Source organism: Coregonus lavaretus (genome assembly GCF_964263955.1).
Source record: "Coregonus lavaretus genome assembly, chromosome: 2".
NCBI lineage: Eukaryota > Metazoa > Chordata > Actinopteri > Salmoniformes > Salmonidae > Coregonus > Coregonus lavaretus.
In genome coordinates, this window is record NC_139989.1 from 61228744 (window position 1) to 61246819 (window position 18076).

The 18076-nt window shown below is 46.6% G+C and overlaps 3 protein-coding genes across 5 annotated transcripts in view; 2 read left to right on the forward strand and 1 right to left on the reverse strand.

The window, feature by feature from the left end:
* Nucleotides 1-1884, forward strand: part of aspdh (aspartate dehydrogenase domain containing) — a 67373-nt gene extending 65489 nt beyond the window's left edge. The window contains exon 9 of one of the 2 annotated variants that reach the window (XR_014610275.1): nucleotides 1795-1860. Coding sequence is in view for 1 of the 2 variants with exons in the window: in XM_084147735.1 (XP_084003861.1) it covers nucleotides 1795-1829 (35 nt within the window). In the remaining variant the exon portion in view is untranslated. Of the gene's footprint in view, nucleotides 1-1794 lie in introns of both variants that reach the window. The other variant, XM_084147735.1, reaches the window with a different exon arrangement.
* Nucleotides 1-7148, reverse strand: part of gys1 (glycogen synthase 1 (muscle)) — a 28550-nt gene extending 21402 nt beyond the window's left edge. Inside the window, exons 1-2 of one of the 2 annotated variants that reach the window (XR_014610274.1) lie at nucleotides 7003-7148; nucleotides 342-460 (exon numbers count right to left, since the gene is read on the reverse strand). Coding sequence is in view for 1 of the 2 variants with exons in the window: in XM_084147722.1 (XP_084003848.1) it covers nucleotides 342-459 (118 nt within the window). In the remaining variant the exon portion in view is untranslated. The remainder of the gene's footprint in view (nucleotides 1-341; nucleotides 461-7002) is intronic. The other variant, XM_084147722.1, reaches the window with a different exon arrangement.
* Nucleotides 7149-8436: 1288 nt separating this feature from the next.
* The window catches only part of pold1 (polymerase (DNA directed), delta 1, catalytic subunit), a 33616-nt gene continuing 23976 nt past the window's right edge, over nucleotides 8437-18076 (forward strand). The window contains exons 1-7 of the mRNA XM_084183458.1: nucleotides 8437-8554; nucleotides 10116-10301; nucleotides 10637-10750; nucleotides 11041-11181; nucleotides 12166-12291; nucleotides 16965-17133; nucleotides 17919-18033. Of these exons, the coding sequence (XP_084039584.1) occupies nucleotides 10121-10301; nucleotides 10637-10750; nucleotides 11041-11181; nucleotides 12166-12291; nucleotides 16965-17133; nucleotides 17919-18033 (846 nt within the window). The 5' untranslated portion in view covers nucleotides 8437-8554; nucleotides 10116-10120. The remainder of the gene's footprint in view (nucleotides 8555-10115; nucleotides 10302-10636; nucleotides 10751-11040; nucleotides 11182-12165; nucleotides 12292-16964; nucleotides 17134-17918; nucleotides 18034-18076) is intronic.

Sequence of the window (18076 nt, forward strand, 5' to 3'; positions counted from 1 at the left end):
ATTACTTATATACTGTCGTTACACACAGAACCAAGAGTTATTACTAATATACTGTCGTTACACACAGAACCAAGAGTTATTACTAATATACTGTCGTTACACACAGAACCAAGAGTTATTACTAATATACTGTCGTTACACACAGAACCAAGAGTTATTACTAATATACTGTCGTTACACACAGAACCAAGAGTTATTACTAATATACTGTCGTTACACACAGAACCAAGAGTTATTACTAATATACTGTCGTTACACACAGAACCAAGAGTTATTACTAATATACTGTCGTTACACACAGAACCAAGAGTTATTACTTATATAGTCACACACACTGTTACCTTTGTTGGCCACCTCCCATGCGATCTCGAAGAGGACGGCATCCTCCAGGTCAAACTCCTCATCCCACTCCTCCAACCCCGACAGGGAGGTGATGGACAGGCTGCGAGCCAGTGGCATGCTGGGAAAGAAGAACAACACACAGAGTTTAGACATGTCATGAGACACATTATTATATTCAGTTGGCAGAGCTGAAAATGTACAGCTAGACATAGGGGTCATCGTTGTGGTGGAAATGAAATGGGCTTAGGAATAGTTTGTGAGATTTAGGTTAGAGGAAAGGTTTAAAAGATACCATTGGGTTAATGTGAATGTGTGTGCTCACTTTCCAGCCTTTTTACATATCAGTAACCTCACAAAATAAATGTCCATGTAAATGGACAATAAAGTCATTTCTTATTCTTATCATTAGCGTAGCGCTGTCGGACGGCCTTCAATATCTACCGGTTGAATATACACTATTTTAAAGCATAATTAGACGCTATACACAGCTTGTTTACAATGTCTCCTATGACAAAGGGTATAATGCAGTGGTGAGATAAAAATGCATGACGCAGAAGTAAATGTCACCGTTTGCTGCCCCGAAAATGTACAAGAAGAGTGAACATTTAAACAATGTAGGAAATGACTGACTCAACATCACAACCCAGGTCACTTAAGAGTGTGTGTTTGTGGTGTGTACCAAGTACTGGTCTAAAAATGTCATATTTTTATTATTTAATTTCACTTGGTCCCCCCACCCCCTCAACAGTCTTTACTCTGCCTGCTGTTCCCCCTATGGTCATCCCCCCCCACCCCCTCAACAGTCTTTACTCTGCCTGCTGTTCCCCCTATGGTCATCCCCCCCACCCCCTCAACAGTCTTTACTCTGCCTGCTGTTCCCCCTATGGTCATCCCCCCCACCCCCTCAACAGTCTTTACTCTGCCTGCTGTTCCCCCTATGGTCATCCCCCCACCCCCTCAACAGTCTTTACTCTGCCTGCTGTTCCCCCTATGGTCATCCCCCCCACCCCCTCAACAGTCTTTACTCTGCCTGCTGTTCCCCCTATGGTCATCCCTCCCACCCCCTCAACAGTCTTTACTCTGCCTGCTGTTCCCCCTATGGTCATCCCCCCCACCCCCTCAACAGTCTTTACTCTGCCTGCTGTTCCCCCTATGGTCATCCCCCCCACCCCCTCAACAGTCTTTACTCTGCCTGCTGTTCCCCCTATGGTCATCCCCCCCACCCCCTCAACAGTCTTTACTCTGCCTCCACCCCAATGGACATTTATTTATTCATCACTGCTACAGTTGTTACGATTGGCCCTGTCCCCATCTATGCTGCAATAGTCTATGTGCCTGGGGGATAGGGTCAATCTGTCCTATTTGGTTTAATTCTCCTGTCTTATCTGGTGTCCTGCGTGACCTCAGGTATGCTCCCTCTAATTCTCCTGTGTCTCTCCCTCTCTCTTCCAGTTTCTGCTGTTCTGCCTGAGGCTATGAAACCCTGACCTCTTCACTGGAAGTGCTAGCTTGTCCCAGACCTGCTGTTTGACACTCCCCCCCCCCCCCCCCCCCCCACGACCTATCAACCTCTGAATGCTTGGCTATGAAAAGCCAACTGACATTTACTCCTGTGGTGCTGACCTGCTGCACCCTCTATAACCACTGTGATTATTATTTGACCCTGCTGGTCATCTATGAACGTTTGAACATCTTAATGGCCATGTACTCCAGGCATGACTCCAACACCATCATTAAGTTTGCCGATGACACAACAGTGGTAGGACTGATCACCGACAACGACGAGACAGCCTATAGGGAGGAGGTCAGAGACCTGGCCGTGTGGTGCCATGACAACAATCTCTACCTCAACGTGATCAAGACAAAGGAGATGATTGTGGACTACAGGAAAAAGAAGAGGACCGAGCACACCCCCATTCTCATCGACGGGGCTGTAGTGGAGCAGGTTAGAGCTTCAAGTTCCTTGGTGTCCACATCACCAACAAACTAACATGGTCCAAGCACCCCAAGACAGTCGTGAAGAGGGCACGACAAAGCCTATTCCCCCTCAGGAGACTGAAAAGATTTGGCATTGGTCCTCAGATCCTTAAAAGGTTCTACAGCTGCACCATCGAGAGCATCCTGACTGGTTGCATCACTGCCTGGTATGGTAAGTGCTCGGCCTCCGACCGCAAGGCACTACAGAGGGTAGTGCATACGGCCCAGTACATCACTGGGGCCAAGCTTCCTGCCATCCAGGACCTCTATACCAGGCGGTGTCAGAGAAAGGCCCTAAAAATGGTCAAAGACTCCAGCCATAGATTGTTTTCATTTTTTTACATTTTTAGTCATTTAGCAGATGCATACATTTTTTATTTATTAAATTTTTTCATACTGGAATCGAACCCACAACCCTGGCGTTGCAAATGCCATGCTCTACCAACTGAGCTACATCCCTGCCTGCCATTCTCTCCCCCCCTCCCTGGACGACGCTGGGCCATTTGTGCGCCGCCCCATGGGTCTCCCGGTCGCGGCCGGCTACGACAGAGCCTGGATTCGAACCAGGATCTCTAGTGGCACAGCGATGCAGTGCCTTAGACCACTGCGCCACTCGGGAGACTGTTCTCTCTGCTACCACACGGCAAGCGGTACCGGAGTGCCAAGTCTAGGTCCAAGAGGCTTCTAAACAGCTTCTACCCCCAAGCCACAAGACTCCTGAACATCTAATCAAATGGCTACCCAGACTATTTGCATTGCTCCCCCCCCCCCCATTCCTCCATGCAGATCTCCTCTAGAGGAGTGATGTTTTGGGGCTGTCGCTGGGCAACAGACTTTCAACTCCATCCAAAGATTTTCTATGGGGTTGAGATCTGGAGACTGGCTAGGCCACTCCAGGACCTTGAAATGCTTCTTACGAAGCCACTCCGTTGCCCGGGCGGTGTGTTTGGGATCATTGTCATGCTGAAAGACCAGCCACGTTTCATCTTCAATGCCCTTGCTGATGGAAGGAGGTTTTCACTCAAAATCTCACGATACATGGCCCCATTCATTCTTTCCTTTACGCGGATCTGTCGTCCTGGTCCCTTTGCAGAAAAACAGCCCCAAAGCATGATGTTTCCACCCCCATGCTTCACAGTAGGTATGGTGTTCTTTGGATGCAACTCAGCATTCTTTGTCCTCCAAACACGACGAGTTGAGTTTTTACCAAAAAGTTCTATTTTGGTTTCATCTGACCATATGACATTTTCCCAATCCTCTTCTGGATAATAATAATAATAATATGCCATTTAGCAGACGCTTTTATCCAAAGCGACTTACAGTCATGCGTGCATAATTTTTTTTGTGTATGGGTGGTCCCGGGGATCGAACCCACTACCTTAGCGTTACAAGCGCCGTGCTCTACCAGCTGAGCTACAGAGGACCACGGTGTCATTTGGATCATCCAAATGCACTCTAGCAAACTTCAGACGGGCCTGGACATGTACTGGCTTAAGCAAGGGGACATGTCTGGCACTGCAGGATTTGATTCCCTGGCGGCGTAGTGTGTTACTGATGGTAGGCTTTGTTACTTTGGTCCCAGCTCTCTGCAGGTCATTCACTAGGTCCCCCCGTGTGGTTCTGGGATTTTTGCTCACCGTTCTTATGATCATTTTGACCCCACGGGGTGAGATCTTGCGTGGAGCCCCAGATCGAGGGAGATTATCAGTGGTCTTGTATGTCTTCCATTTCCTAATAATTGCTCCCAAAGTTGATTTCTTCAAACCAAGCTGCTTACCTATTGCAGATTCAGTCTTCCCAGCCTGGTGCAGGTCTACAATTTTGCTTCTGGTGTCCTTTGACAGCTCTTTGGTCTTGGCCATAGTGGAGTTTGGAGTGTGACTGTTTGAGGTTGTGGACAGGTGTCTTTTATACTGATAACAAGTTCAAACAGGTGCCATTAATACAGGTAACGAGTGGAGGACAGAGGAGCCTCTTAAAGAAGTTGTTACAGGTCTGTGAGAGCCAGAAATCTTGCTTGTTTGTAGGTGACCAAATACTTATTTTCCACCATAATTTGCAAATAAATTCATTAAAAATCCTACAATGTGATTTTCTGGAATTTCTTTCTCAATTTGTCTGTCATAGTTGACGTGTACCTATGATGAAAATTACAGGCCTCTCTCATCTTTTTAAGTGGGAGAACTTGCACAATTGGTGGCTGACTAAATACTTTTTTTCCCCACTGTACATATTACCTCAATTACCTCAACTAACCTGTGCCCCCGCACATTGACTCTGTACCGGTACCCCCTGTATATAGCCTCGCTACTGTTATTTTACTGCTGCTCTTTAAAAATCTTTTTTATTTTTTTATTTAGGTATTCTTTCTTAAAACTGCATTGTTGGTTAAGGGCTTGTAAGTAAGCATTTCACTGTAAGGTCTACACCTGTTGTATTCGGCGCATGTGACAAATAAAATTTGATTTGATTTATAAAATTAATTTGATTGATTGAGTCACGACTCTACTCATGAGTCACGTGTCTACTTCACAAACTGAGAAGGCTGGATAAAAATTGTCAGAATGGGAGTGTTGGTTTATGTTCAAATGAGATTTGTTGAGACCAGGATATGGGTTGGAGAGCAGCTGGGGAGCTGAGTGTTTGGCAATCTCCTTCGCGGCCCAAAGAACTGTCAGACTGGCACACACCTTGATTCTCTTGAGAAGTCCATGAGAAGAGGCTGTTGCAAATAGCACCTCTGTGTCTTATGGGGTTCTAGGAATGTATGAACGAGAGACACAGTATGCAGTGTTGTGTGTGTGTGTGCATATGGGTGTGTGTGAGAGAGTGAGAGAGAACGTGATCTGTTTGTGAGTGTGAGTGAGAGAGGCTGTGATCTGTGTGTGTGTGTGAGAAATATTTGTGGAAGTACAGACATCAACTGTAAAGCAGAGTAGTGGAAGAAGAGAGGGAGGAAGGTAGAAGATGTGGAGGGAGGGAGGGAGAGAGGGGAAGGTAGAAGATGTGGAGGGAGGGAGGGAGAGAGGGGAAGGTAGAAGAGGTGGAGGGAGGGAGGGAGGGAGGGAGGGAGAGAGGGGAAGGTAGAAGAGGTGGAGGGAGGGAGAGGAAGAGGGGGGAAGGTAGAAGAGGTGGAGGGAGGGAGGGAGGGAGGGAGGGAGAGAGGGGAAGGTAGAAGAGGTGGAGGGAGGGAGGGAGGGAGAGAGGGGAAGGTAGAAGATGTGGAGGGAGGGAGAGAGGGGAAGGTAGAAGAGGTGGAGGGAGGGAGAGGAAGAGGGGGGAAGATAGAAGAGGTGGAGGGAGGGAGAGGGAGGAAGGTAGAAGAGGTGGAGGGAGGGAGAGGGAGAGAGGGGAAGGTAGAAGAGGTGGAGGGAAGGAGAGAGGGGAAAGTAGAAGAGGTGGAGGGAGGAAGAGAGGGGAAGGTAGAAGAGGTGGAGGGAGGGAGGGAGGGAGAGGAAGAGGGTGAAGGTAGAAGAGGTGGAGGGAGGGAGAGGAAGAGGGGGAAGGTAGAAGAGGCGGAAGGAGGGAGAGAGGGGAAGGTAGAAGAGGTGGAGGGAGGGAGAGAGGGGAAAGTAGAAGAGGTGGAGGGAGAGAGAGGAAGAGAGAGGAAGTAGAAGAGGTGGAGGAAGAGGAAGAGGGTGAAGGTAGAAGAGGAGGAGGAAGAGGGGGGGGTAGGTAGAAGAGGAGGGAGGGAGAGGAAGAGGGGGGAAGGTAGAGGAGGTGGCGGGAGGGAGAGGAAGAGAGAGGTGTAGGTGAGCGGGGAGTAGAGCCTAGGACCAGGAAGTTACTACACTATTTTAGTGACATGTTCTGACGAGACAATCTTGTCATGCCAGAAAAATACAAAATGTGACAACCCCCCTCTCCGTTTTTGCGAAATAGCGATGGTGTTGACATGCAGCACAATGATGAAATATTGCAGGGTGATTTACCACACTATTTGCAGCAACCCAAGTTTGGTTGGCTGTTGGCATGCCGTGGCTCAGGCAACAACCAACTCCCATGGTTTTTGGCAATGTAGAAAGATACATTTCATGTAGAGCGGGTACATAATACTGTAGTGTAACAAACTTGTGATGATGATGGAGCGAATACACTCTTCATCCCTCTTCTCACTCACTCACACACACACACACAAGAGTAAATTTGATGAATGATAGCGATGTAAAAGACTGATGTGCACACCTGAAAGAGGAGACCCACTCGGCCCAGGGCAGGGCAATATAAATCACATATGATAGCCTAGGTCACACTGACCATGTCTGAGGCTACTTTCTCTTCCCGACTATGAATGGACTCCATTATACATCCTAAAGAAGCCTGTAAGGCTCTGTGAACTCCGTGAACAGACAGTCGTGTCTGTGAGGCCTCCTCTTCCCTCATGCAGTTCAGTCACACCTCCGACACAGACACACACTATCATTTATAATTATGAAACACTGCATTACTACTAATAATGGTTACAATGTAAAGTGTTTGCTGTCATCTGTTACATTGCGAAGACACACTGTATCAGAAAAGACTGCTTGCCTAGCCAGAACACAGTGTGTCTATGACAGCAAACACATCGCGATCCAGAGGACGCTCTCCTCACCTTGGCAATAATACACGTACTCATAGGCTACACTTTCCAGAAAATATAGCATTATTATCAACCCCACTGAGGTGGTGTAGGCTACTTACCCTAAGACGGTATCGTCCCAATTCGGTGAAGCAAGCTATGGCAACATTGGCATCTGTTTCAATCAATCAACAACAACAAAAACGTCAAAAAGTAGCTAGATAGCAGAGGGGGACGGAAGCCTCATTCGTATGTCATTTGGATGGACGAAACGATAAAAACGCCTGTGTGCGGTTTGCTGCACGTAAGGGGGCGGGGTTGTACCGCTAAAGTCCCGCCTTCTTTTCACATTATTCATGAATGGCGTTCTTGGCACCTTGATTTCTATAGGCTACAGTCCCCGCCCAGGGGAAAATGGGTCGTTTTCCCAAACCAAAGCCAACAATTGGTTGACTGAGGTCACTTAGCCGGACTGTGGTTGGTGAACTACGTTGTCAATCAAAGGAGAGGGACTCGTTAAAAAACGTGAGCAATTGGTCGGTCTTTTTTTATTTTTCAAGGAAGAGACAAAAAGGGCAAGCAAGTTATTTATATTGCTCGTTGAGTGTCAGATGGGAGTATAGCGGAAAGTACAACCGACAACGTGACTACAGAATGACATTTGACCATGCAGCAAGCCCCTCTCTCAGTTCTTATATGCTTTGAAACCTTACCTAACCTATAGTTTTTCCTCTTGCATGTCTCTCTCTCTATCTCTCTACACACCACAGGAGGTTGGTGGCACCTTAATTGGGGAGGACGGGCTCGTGGTAATGGCTGGAGCGGTATCGTTGGAATGGCATCTCATATACATCAAACACATGGTTTCCATGTGTTTAATGCCAGTCCATTCGCTCCTTCCAGCCATTATTATGAGCCTTCCTCCCCTCAGCAGCCTCCACTGCTACACACACACACACACACACACACACATAACCCTTTAGTAACCCATAACGATAAATACAGTACAGTGAACCACATTGCTTATTAACAAAAATATATAATAATCTGAATAAAGATCTATTTCATCTATTGGTTTAGAGATCCTGGTTCGAATCCGGGCCGCGACCGGGCGACCCATGGGGCGGCGCACAATTGGCCCAGGGTAGGGGAGGGAATGACCGGCAGGGAATGCTCAGTTGGTAGAGCATGGCGTTTGCAACGCCAGGGTTGTGGGTTCGATTCCCACGGGGGGCCAGTATGCACTCACTAACTGTAAGTCGCTCTGGATAAGAGCGTCTGCTAAATGACGAAAATGTAATTAGACCATAGGGATACAATCTAAGTGTTTTATGCTTCTGTTTAATATCTATTTTAAAGTCTATTTTCTCTGATTAGACTTCAAATTTAGTGTCACCACGATGTAAACGTCTTGGTATGGTAGCTATCAAACACAACTCACGCAGAGTTTTCTTTCTTTGAGCCACACCAAATATGTCCGCTGCTTCCATCCGTTTGTACAGACACGGTTTCCGCTCTTTTGACCAATCACCATCTGCGCTGTAGAAACGTAATTTTACCGGGAAAACGGAAATCCTCAGCGCTTTCCCGCGGTGAAAGTTCACGAATTGAACACACAAGTGGCGGGAGTTGTTGTCAAATTGAATCTGATCGAAGTCACCAAATTGAACAAAGGTAGCTACAACATTTTATTGCTAAGTAGCTAGAGCTAGCTAGCTATGTTACATGTGTCCGTTTGCCAAATACATGCGGATGATAATTAACTAGTATACTCATTTGTTTCTTCGTAGCTAGCTATTCACAATTGAAATAGGGCTAGTTTGTTAGCTAGAGCTAACTTGCTTGCAAGCGTGTTGCTGTTGTTAGTCAACAACGTTGAGAAGTTCACGTTGCAGCAGAAAAACACGTCAACGGCGACATGTAACTATTAATTATTAATACTGATAGCTAACTACAAATGATGCCTGCTCGTCTTACAAATGTGACCAGTAGTTACCAGTGTTTCAACTTCACCAACAGATAGCTACCTAGGAAGTTAGAAAGTGATATTTGGATTTGGTTATTGTAGCTAGTTAAGTTAGCTGTTAAAGGCACAATCCTTCATTCGTCTTTCAGCCAAACTGCAGCCCTGCCACTTGGTTTGCTATAGTTAGTTCACAGGAATAGCCAGGGCTGGATATTGTAGCTAGTTAGCTAGCTAGGTAACGTTACACTCAACTTCATAGATGGAGCTATGAATGTAACAAGTGACAATCTACATGAGATCAGAATTATATCTAATTTTAAACATATTTTGAAGCTATAGCTACATTGTTTACAAAGACATTGTAGAAACCTTATAGTTTGGATTATGGTGGGGTAAGACCGTTCTACTAAGCTCATGAGGCATTTCAAGAATCAATAGGCATTGAAATGCAGTGGCCTAAATATTGAATTGAATTGTGAGGGTAGCTAGCTAGCGAACACAACAACCTTCACTGTCCACCTGAGTGATGCCCAGACAGACACTCTGCGCCTGAAAGCTCACCATAGCTACATTGGCGAGATGACAGTGATTTATATCAATCAGAATGCTGCAATAGTCCTGGCTATATAATATACATGCCATTTAACTGATGTTTTTATCGAAAGTGACTTATAGTACAGTAGCGTGTCCATATATTTTTTTTGTATGGAATGAGATTTATTCCTGATTATTATTTGACCATGCTTGTCACTTATGAACATTTTTGAACATCTTGGCATGGTTCTGTTATAATCTCCACCCGGCACAGCCAGAAGAGGACTGGCCACCCCTCATAGCCTGGTTCCTCTCTAGGTTTCTTCCTAGGTTTTCGCCTTTCTAGGGAGTTTTTCCTAGCCACCGTGCTTCTACACCTGCATTACTAGCTGTTTGGGGTTTTAGGCTGGGTTTCTGTACAGCACTTCGAGATATTAGCTGATGTAAGAAGGGCTATATAAAATACAATTGATTGATTGATTGATGGCAGTAGCGGGAATCAAACCCACGACCTGACGGTGCAACCGCCATGCTCTACCAGCTGTAGCCTATTTGGTTAAATAGAATTACTTAAATTTTCCAGAAGGAACTTCAGTTGTGGCAAGTCAGATAAGATATATATATGTATGTGTGTGTGTGTACAAACATATAAACAGCAACAGTCACACATGACTGATACAAATGCTGACAAGGTATGTAAAGTACTACTCTTTGGTCCATTGGTGTCTCCTGTAGGACACATGGATGCTAAAAGGAGGAATGGCGGCCCACCGATGGGCGGGGCATCCCAGGCCAAGCGGGGTAAAACTGGCGGGGATTGGGAAGACAGCCCGTCAATCTTCGAGGAGGAACTCGCCCTGTTTGAAGAAGCCGATATGGAGGAGAGGGAAGGACAGGCAGGGCATGATGTCATCCCTGTTGGTGAGAGGAGAGCGCATGTTTCTGTGCGTTGTGCCAGCTGGTTTTAGGCTTACCGGAGATTTCTATTGTCAGGAAAGACTGAAATGTTTAGGATTTCTGCCATTTGACTAGCCTGAAATGCAGAACCTGTTTAACTAACATTCCACTCCATGTAGGCCTACTATGTGTTTAGCATGACAAGGAGTGGAATGATCAAACAGGCTGGTACCCAGGCTACCGTTTGACACTGGTGGAGAGTTTCATTCATTTTTCACCAATCTGCCTCTTTACACTGCCTCATCACACTGACTGACCAATCCCTTGTCTTCTGCATGTGACCCCTGACCCGGTTGCAGGTGAGCTGTTCTCAGCAGACCTCAACCCCCGATGGCGTCGGCCGCAGGCCGCCCCTCTTAACCCGGACTCTGACACCCTGGTCTTCCAACAGATCGACCTCGACTACTATTTAGGTAAGCTATGTCACAGTCAACATCTGTTGCGATAAAGCTCAGGGATGAGGCTGGAGAAATGTAGCCACTCTCAAGATCATAGGTGGATCTATGAAGGCAATGCCTGACGGTCCATGGGATCAACATGATCGTTTTAGTTTAAGCATATTTAGGCTGGGATTCAATCCAACGCAGATTAACGACCTGCTCACTGCTATAGACTTTTAAAGGCCATTTTGTATGTCATGTATAAAGGCAGAAGTGCGAGGCATGACACCGACCTAAACTGTTTGTGATGGTCTGTTCCACAGGGGCTGCTGTGGCTGGCATGCCAGGTCAGTCTCAGGGGAATGTACCAATAATCCGCATGTTCGGGGTGACGGACAGCGGGAACAGTGTGTGCTGCCACGTGCACGGCTTTGCCCCCTATTTCTACACACCTGCCCCCAATGGTGAGTTTTCCCTTTTCTCTGAAAATGAATAATATAATGATACGTTACTCTATATATCAGACCAATTAGTCAAATAAAATGTGTATGTCACATGCGCCGAATACAACAGGTGAAATACAACCTTACTGTGAAATGCTTACTTACAAGCCCTTAACCAACAATGCTGTTCAAGAAATAGTTAAAATATTTACTAAATCAAGTTTAAAAAATAAAGTAACACAATAAATTTACATAACAATAACGAGGCTATATACAGGGGTTACCGGTACCGAGTCAATGTGCGGGGGTACAGGTTAGACGAGGTAATTTGTACATGTAGGTAGGGGTAAAGTGACTATGCATAGATAATAAACAGCGAGTAGCTGGGGGGGTTCAATGTAAATAGTCCAGTAGCCATTTGATTAATTGTTCAGCAGTCTTATAGCTTGGGGGTAGAAGCTGTTAAGGAGCCTTTTGGACCTAGACTTGGCGCTCAGGTACCGCTTGCCGTGGGGTAGCAGAGAGAACAGTCTATGACTAGGGCGGCTCGAGTCTTTGACAATTTTTTGGGCCTTCCTGGTATATAGGTCCTGGATGTCAGGAAGCTTGGCCCCAGTGATGTACTGGGCCGTACGCACTACCCTCTGTAGCGCCTTATGTTCTGAGGTCGAGCTGTTGCCATAGTGTGAGCTAAGCATTGTATGGGTGTGAAATGCATGTTTTCTAGGTGTCACAGTAGTAATGTTGTCGTCCCTTTAAGAAGCAGAATGCTACGTTGTTTAGACCATATCCTGTTGGAATTGTGGACGTCTTTTTGATCACGGTTAATGCAGAATCTAAAATGTAACATTTTGGCATCATGACATGGACCGTTTAGGACCAAAACTGATGGCCAACCATCAAACGACATGAAAATAATGGCTTTAATATTGTCCACTGAGTCGGTCGAATGGAGTAAAAATATCAAATTCCTCCCTTTTCCCTCCCTTCCTCTCTCTGTCTCAGGGTTCACCAGTGATCACTTGAGTGAGTTCAAAAGGGAGCTCAACTCTGCTGTGCTGAAGGACATGCGCTCCAACAAGGACAACATATCAGTCACTGTACTGGCGGTGGACATCACACGCAAAGAAAGTAGGTATAGTGGCCATGGCTAGGCTAGTGGGGACACTACTGACTCCTAGATACACTTAGGGTGCGTTCCAATAGGCTAGTCTAGTGGGGACACTACTGACTCCTAGATACACTTAGGGTGCGTTCCAATAGGCTAGTCTAGTGGGGACACTACTGACTCCTAGATACACTTAGGGTGCGTTCCAATAGGCTAGTCTAGTGGTGACACTACTGACTCCTAGATACACTTAGGGTGCGTTCCAATAGGCTAGTCTAGTGGGGACACTACTGACTCCTAGATACACTTAGGGTGCGTTCCAATAGGCTAGTCTAGTGGGGACACTACTGACTCCTGGATACACTTAGGGTGCGTTCCAATAGGCTAGTCTAGTGGGGACACTACTGACTCCTAGATACACTTAGGGTGCGTTCCAATAGGCTAGTCTAGTGGGGACACTACTGACTCCTGGATACACTTAGGGTGCGTTCCAATAGGCTAGTCTAGTGGGGACACTACTGACTCCTAGATACACTTAGGGTGCGTTCCAATAGGCTAGTCTAGTGGGGACACTACTGACTCCTAGATACACTTAGGGTGCGTTCCAATAGGCTAGTCTAGTGGGGACACTACTGACTCCTAGATACACTTAGGGTGCGTTCCAATAGGCTAATCTAGTGGGGACACTACTGACTCCTGGATACACTTAGGGTGCGTTCCAATAGGCTAGTCTAGTGGGGAAACTACTGACTCCTGGATACACTTAGGGTGCGTTCCAATAGGCTAGTCTAGTGGGGACACTACTGACTCCTAGATACACTTAGGGTGCGTTCCAATAGGCTAGTCTAGTGGGGACACTACTGACTCCTAGATACACTTAGGGTGCGTTCCAATAGGCTAGTCTAGTGGGGACACTACTGACTCCTGGATACACTTAGGGTGCGTTCCAATAGGCTAGTCTAGTGGGGACACTACTGACTCCTAGATACACTTAGGGTGCGTTCCAATAGGCTAGGCTAGTGGGGACACTACTGACTCCTAGATACACTTAGGGTGCGTTCCAATAGGCTAGTCTAGTGGGGACACTACTGACTCCTGGATACACTTAGGGTGCGTTCCAATAGGCTAGTCTAGTGGGGACACTACTGACTCCTGGATACACTTAGGGTGCGTTCCAATAGGCTAGTCTAGTGGGGACACTACTGACTCCTAGATACACTTAGGGTGCGTTCCAATAGGTTAGTCTAGTGGGGACACTACTGACTCCTGGATACACTTAGGGTGCGTTCCAATAGGCTAGTCTAGTGGGGACACTACTGACTCCTGGATACACTTAGGGTGCGTTCCAATAGGCTAGTCTAGTGGGGACACTACTGACTCCTAGATACACTTAGGGTGCGTTCCAATAGGCTAGTCTAGTGGGGACACTACTGACTCCTGGATACACTTAGGGTGCGTTCCAATAGGCTAGTCTAGTGGGGACACTACTGACTCCTGGATACACTTAGGGTGCGTTCCAATAGGCTAGTCTAGTGGGGACACTACTGACTCCTGGATACACTTAGGGTGCGTTCCAATAGGCTAGTCTAGTGGGGACACTACTGACTCCTGGATACACTTAGGGTGCGTTCCAATAGGCTAGTCTAGTGGGGACACTACTGACTCCTAGATACACTTAGGGTGCGTTCCAATAGGCTAGTCTAGTGGGGACACTACTGACTCCTGGATACACTTAGGGTGCGTTCCAATAGGCTAGTCTAGTGGTGACACTACTGACTCCTAGATACACTTAGGGTGCGTTCCAATAGGCTAGTCTAGTGGGGACACTACTGACTCCTGGATACACTTAGGGTGCGTTCCAATAGGCTAGTCTAGTGGGGACACTACTGACTCCTAGATACACTTAGGGTGCGTTCCAATAGGCTAGTCTAGTGGGGACACTACTGACTCCTGGATACACTTAGGGTGCGTTCCAATAGGCTAGTCTAGTGGTGACACTACTGACTCCTAGATACACTTAGGGTGCGTTCCAATAGGCTAGTCTAGTGGGGACACTACTGACTCCTGGATACACTTAGGGTGCGTTCCAATAGGCTAGTCTAGTGGGGACACTACTGACTCCTAGATACACTTAGGGTGCGTTCCAATAGGCTAGTCTAGTGGTGACACTACTGACTCCTAGATACACTTAGGGTGCGTTCCAATAGGCTAGTCTAGTGGGGACACTACTGACTCCTAGATACACTTAGGGTGCGTTCCAATAGGCTAGTCTAGTGGGGACACTACTGACTCCTGGATACACTTAGTGTGCGTTCCAATAGGCTAGTCTAGTGGGGACACTACTGACTCCTAGATACACTTAGGGTGCGTTCCAATAGGCTAGTCTAGTGGGGACACTACTGACTCCTAGATACACTTAGGGTGCGTTCCAATAGGCTAGTCTAGTGGGGACACTACTGACTCCTAGATACACTTAGGGTGCGTTCCAATAGGCTAGTCTAGTGGGGACACTACTGACTCCTGGATACACTTAGGGTGCGTTCCAATAGGCTAGTCTAGTGGGGACACTACTGACTCCTGGATACACTTAGGGTGCGTTCCAATAGGCTAGTCTAGTGGGGACACTACTGACTCCTAGATACACTTAGGGTACGTTCCAATAGGCTAGTCTAGTGGGGACACTACTGACTCCTAGATACACTTAGGGTGCGTTCCAATAGGCTAGTCTAGTGGGGACACTACTGACTCCTGGATACACTTAGGGTGCGTTCCAATAGGCTAGTCTAGTGGGGACACTACTGACTCCTAGATACACTTAGGGTGCGTTCCAATAGGCTAGTCTAGTGGGGACACTACTGACTCCTGGATACACTTAGGGTGCGTTCCAATAGGCTAGTCTAGTGGGGACACTACTGACTCCTGGATACACTTAGGGTGCGTTCCAATAGGCTAGTCTAGTGGGGACACTACTGACTCCTAGATACACTTAGGGTGCGTTCCAATAGGCTAGTCTAGTGGGGACACTACTGACTCCTAGATACACTTAGGGTACGTTCCAATAGGCTAGTCTAGTGGGGACACTACTGACTCCTAGATACACTTAGGGTGCGTTCCAATAGGCTAGTCTAGTGGGGACACTACTGACTCCTGGATACACTTAGGGTGCGTTCCAATAGGCTAGTCTAGTGGGGACACTACTGACTCCTGGATACACTTAGGGTGCGTTCCAATAGGCTAGTCTAGTGGGGACACTACTGACTCCTAGATACACTTAGGGTGCGTTCCAATAGGCTAGTCTAGTGGGGACACTACTGACTCCTAGATACACTTAGGGTACGTTCCAATAGGCTAGTCTAGTGGGGACACTACTGACTCCTAGATACACTTAGGGTGCGTTCCAATAGGCTAGTCTAGTGGGGACACTACTGACTCCTAGATACACTTAGGGTGCGTTCCAATAGGCTAGTCTAGTGGTGACACTACTAACTCCTGGATACACTTAGGGTGCGTTCCAATAGGCTAGTCTAGTGGGGACACTACTGACTCCTAGATACACTTAGGGTGCGTTCCAATAGGCTAGTCTAGTGGGGACACTACTGACTCCTAGATACACTTAGGGTGCGTTCCAATAGGCTAGTCTAGTGGTGACACTACTGACTCCTAGATACACTTAGGGTGCGTTCCAATAGGCTAGTCTAGTGGGGACACTACTGACTCCTAGATACACTTAGGGTGCGTTCCAATAGGCTAGTCTAGTGGGGACACTACTGACTCCTAGATACACTTAGGGTGCGTTCCAATAGGCTAGTCTAGTGGGGACACTACTGACTCCTAGATACACTTAGGGTGCGTTCCAATAGGCTAGTCTAGTGGGGACACTACTGACTCCTAGATACACTTAGGGTGCGTTCCAATAGGCTAGTCTAGTGGGGACACTACTGACTCCTAGATACACTTAGGGTGCGTTCCAATAGGCTAGTCTAGTGGGGACACTACTGACTCCTGGATACACGTAGGGTGCGTTCCAATAGGCTAGTCTAGTGGGGACACTACTGACTCCTAGATACACTTAGGGTGCGTTCCAATAGGCTAGTCTAGTGGGGACACTACTGACTCCTAGATACACTTAGGGTGCGTTCCAATAGGCTAGTCTAGTGGGGACACTACTGACTCCTAGATACACTTAGGGTGCGTTCCAATAGGCTAGTCTAGTGGGGACACTACTGACTCCTAGATACACTTAGGGTGCGTTCCAATAGGCTAGTCTAGTGGGGACACTACTGACTCCTAGATACACTTAGGGTGCGTTCCAATAGGCTAGTCTAGTGGTGACACTACTGACTCCTGGATACACTTAGTGTGCGTTCCAATAGGCTAGTCTAGTGGGGACACTACTGACTCCTGGATACACTTAGGGTGCGTTCTGATAGTCATTTGAGTTAAAGGAAAGTTCAGAATGGTAACATAGACGTTTTTGGACGGGTAGTAAAGAAAGGTGCGTTGGAATTGGTTGAATGAACGAAGGAAAGACGTTCAATCAGTCCTTAACTACCTACTTTTGTCAAGGATGCAGAGGATTATCCTGTGTGTTAAAAGTTGAACTGTTGTTTTTAGTTGTGTGTGTGAAACTTGTAGTGCTATGGTGTTGATTAGGCTGACAGGGTAGTTGATAACTTCCTCCCCATCGCTCCTCCAGGTATGTATGGTTACCATGGGAAACGGATTGTGGACTTCCTGTGCATCACCATGGCAATGCCTCGTCTGATTGCTCCGGCGAAGAGGCTCCTGGAGCAGGGCTTTAAGTTTGGACCCTTCCCCATTCAGAGCTTCTCTTCCTACGAGGCTAACATCGACTTTGAGATCAGGTGTGTGAGAAGTAAAAAAAATAAGCGTTCCTGCTTTTCTCTGCCATTTTAGCCCAGTTAATTCCTTAAACTGCCGGGATCTCTTACCCCGCTTACTACCTCAATGAGCAGCCACTATGACTGCAACACTCTGACAGTCTAATAAATACATTTTATATATGCTATCGAAAAAATAATAACTTGGTTGTGTTTATGATGGTCTTGAGTAACATTATCATTTATTTCATATTAAAGAACACAATAGCATTTTCATTAGTTTATGTTACTGTAGACGAACGTGTGGAGTCCATGGAACGTGTTTATTCTTGTAAAAAGTTCTACTTTGAAATAGTGCTCATCTTTTACATTTTGAGAGTTAATTTACAAATATAAGTGTGTTGGAAACCTCAGAATCTGCTCTTTCTGATACTGTATAGAAATCAAAACGTCTTACTTGCATGTGACTAGGAAGATTGGAAAAGGTCACTATTTGGCGCTCCGTGAAACAAAATTACATGTCCTCCTAAAACTGCTTATAACACAAATGAAATAGACTTAGGATAAGTCAAGGAAGGAGCGGAGCATAACGTTAAAAATAGATATTTAACTTTTTAATTGATATGCAGTCAAAATGACTTCCTCAGGGCTTCCAGTGTCAACCTATATACACCAATTATTTTGACCTTTTTAGGGGGAAATGTATTTTCAACCAACTTCACACAGTAAGCAGTGGGTTTTCATGAGAATGAACTAATTCATTTGTACACATGTTGATAAATGAGGTCCACTGTCTCCCGTGGAGCTAGGTTTATGGTGGACAGTGATGTGGTGGGTTGCTGCTGGATTGAGCTGCCCAAAGGGAAGTACCGGGTGAGGGAGGAGAGGAACGTGGGGGAGACTGACACTCACCACCCAGGCAAGGTAAGAGAATGGAGACCTCTGTGCCTTTCCAAACCGAGGGGCT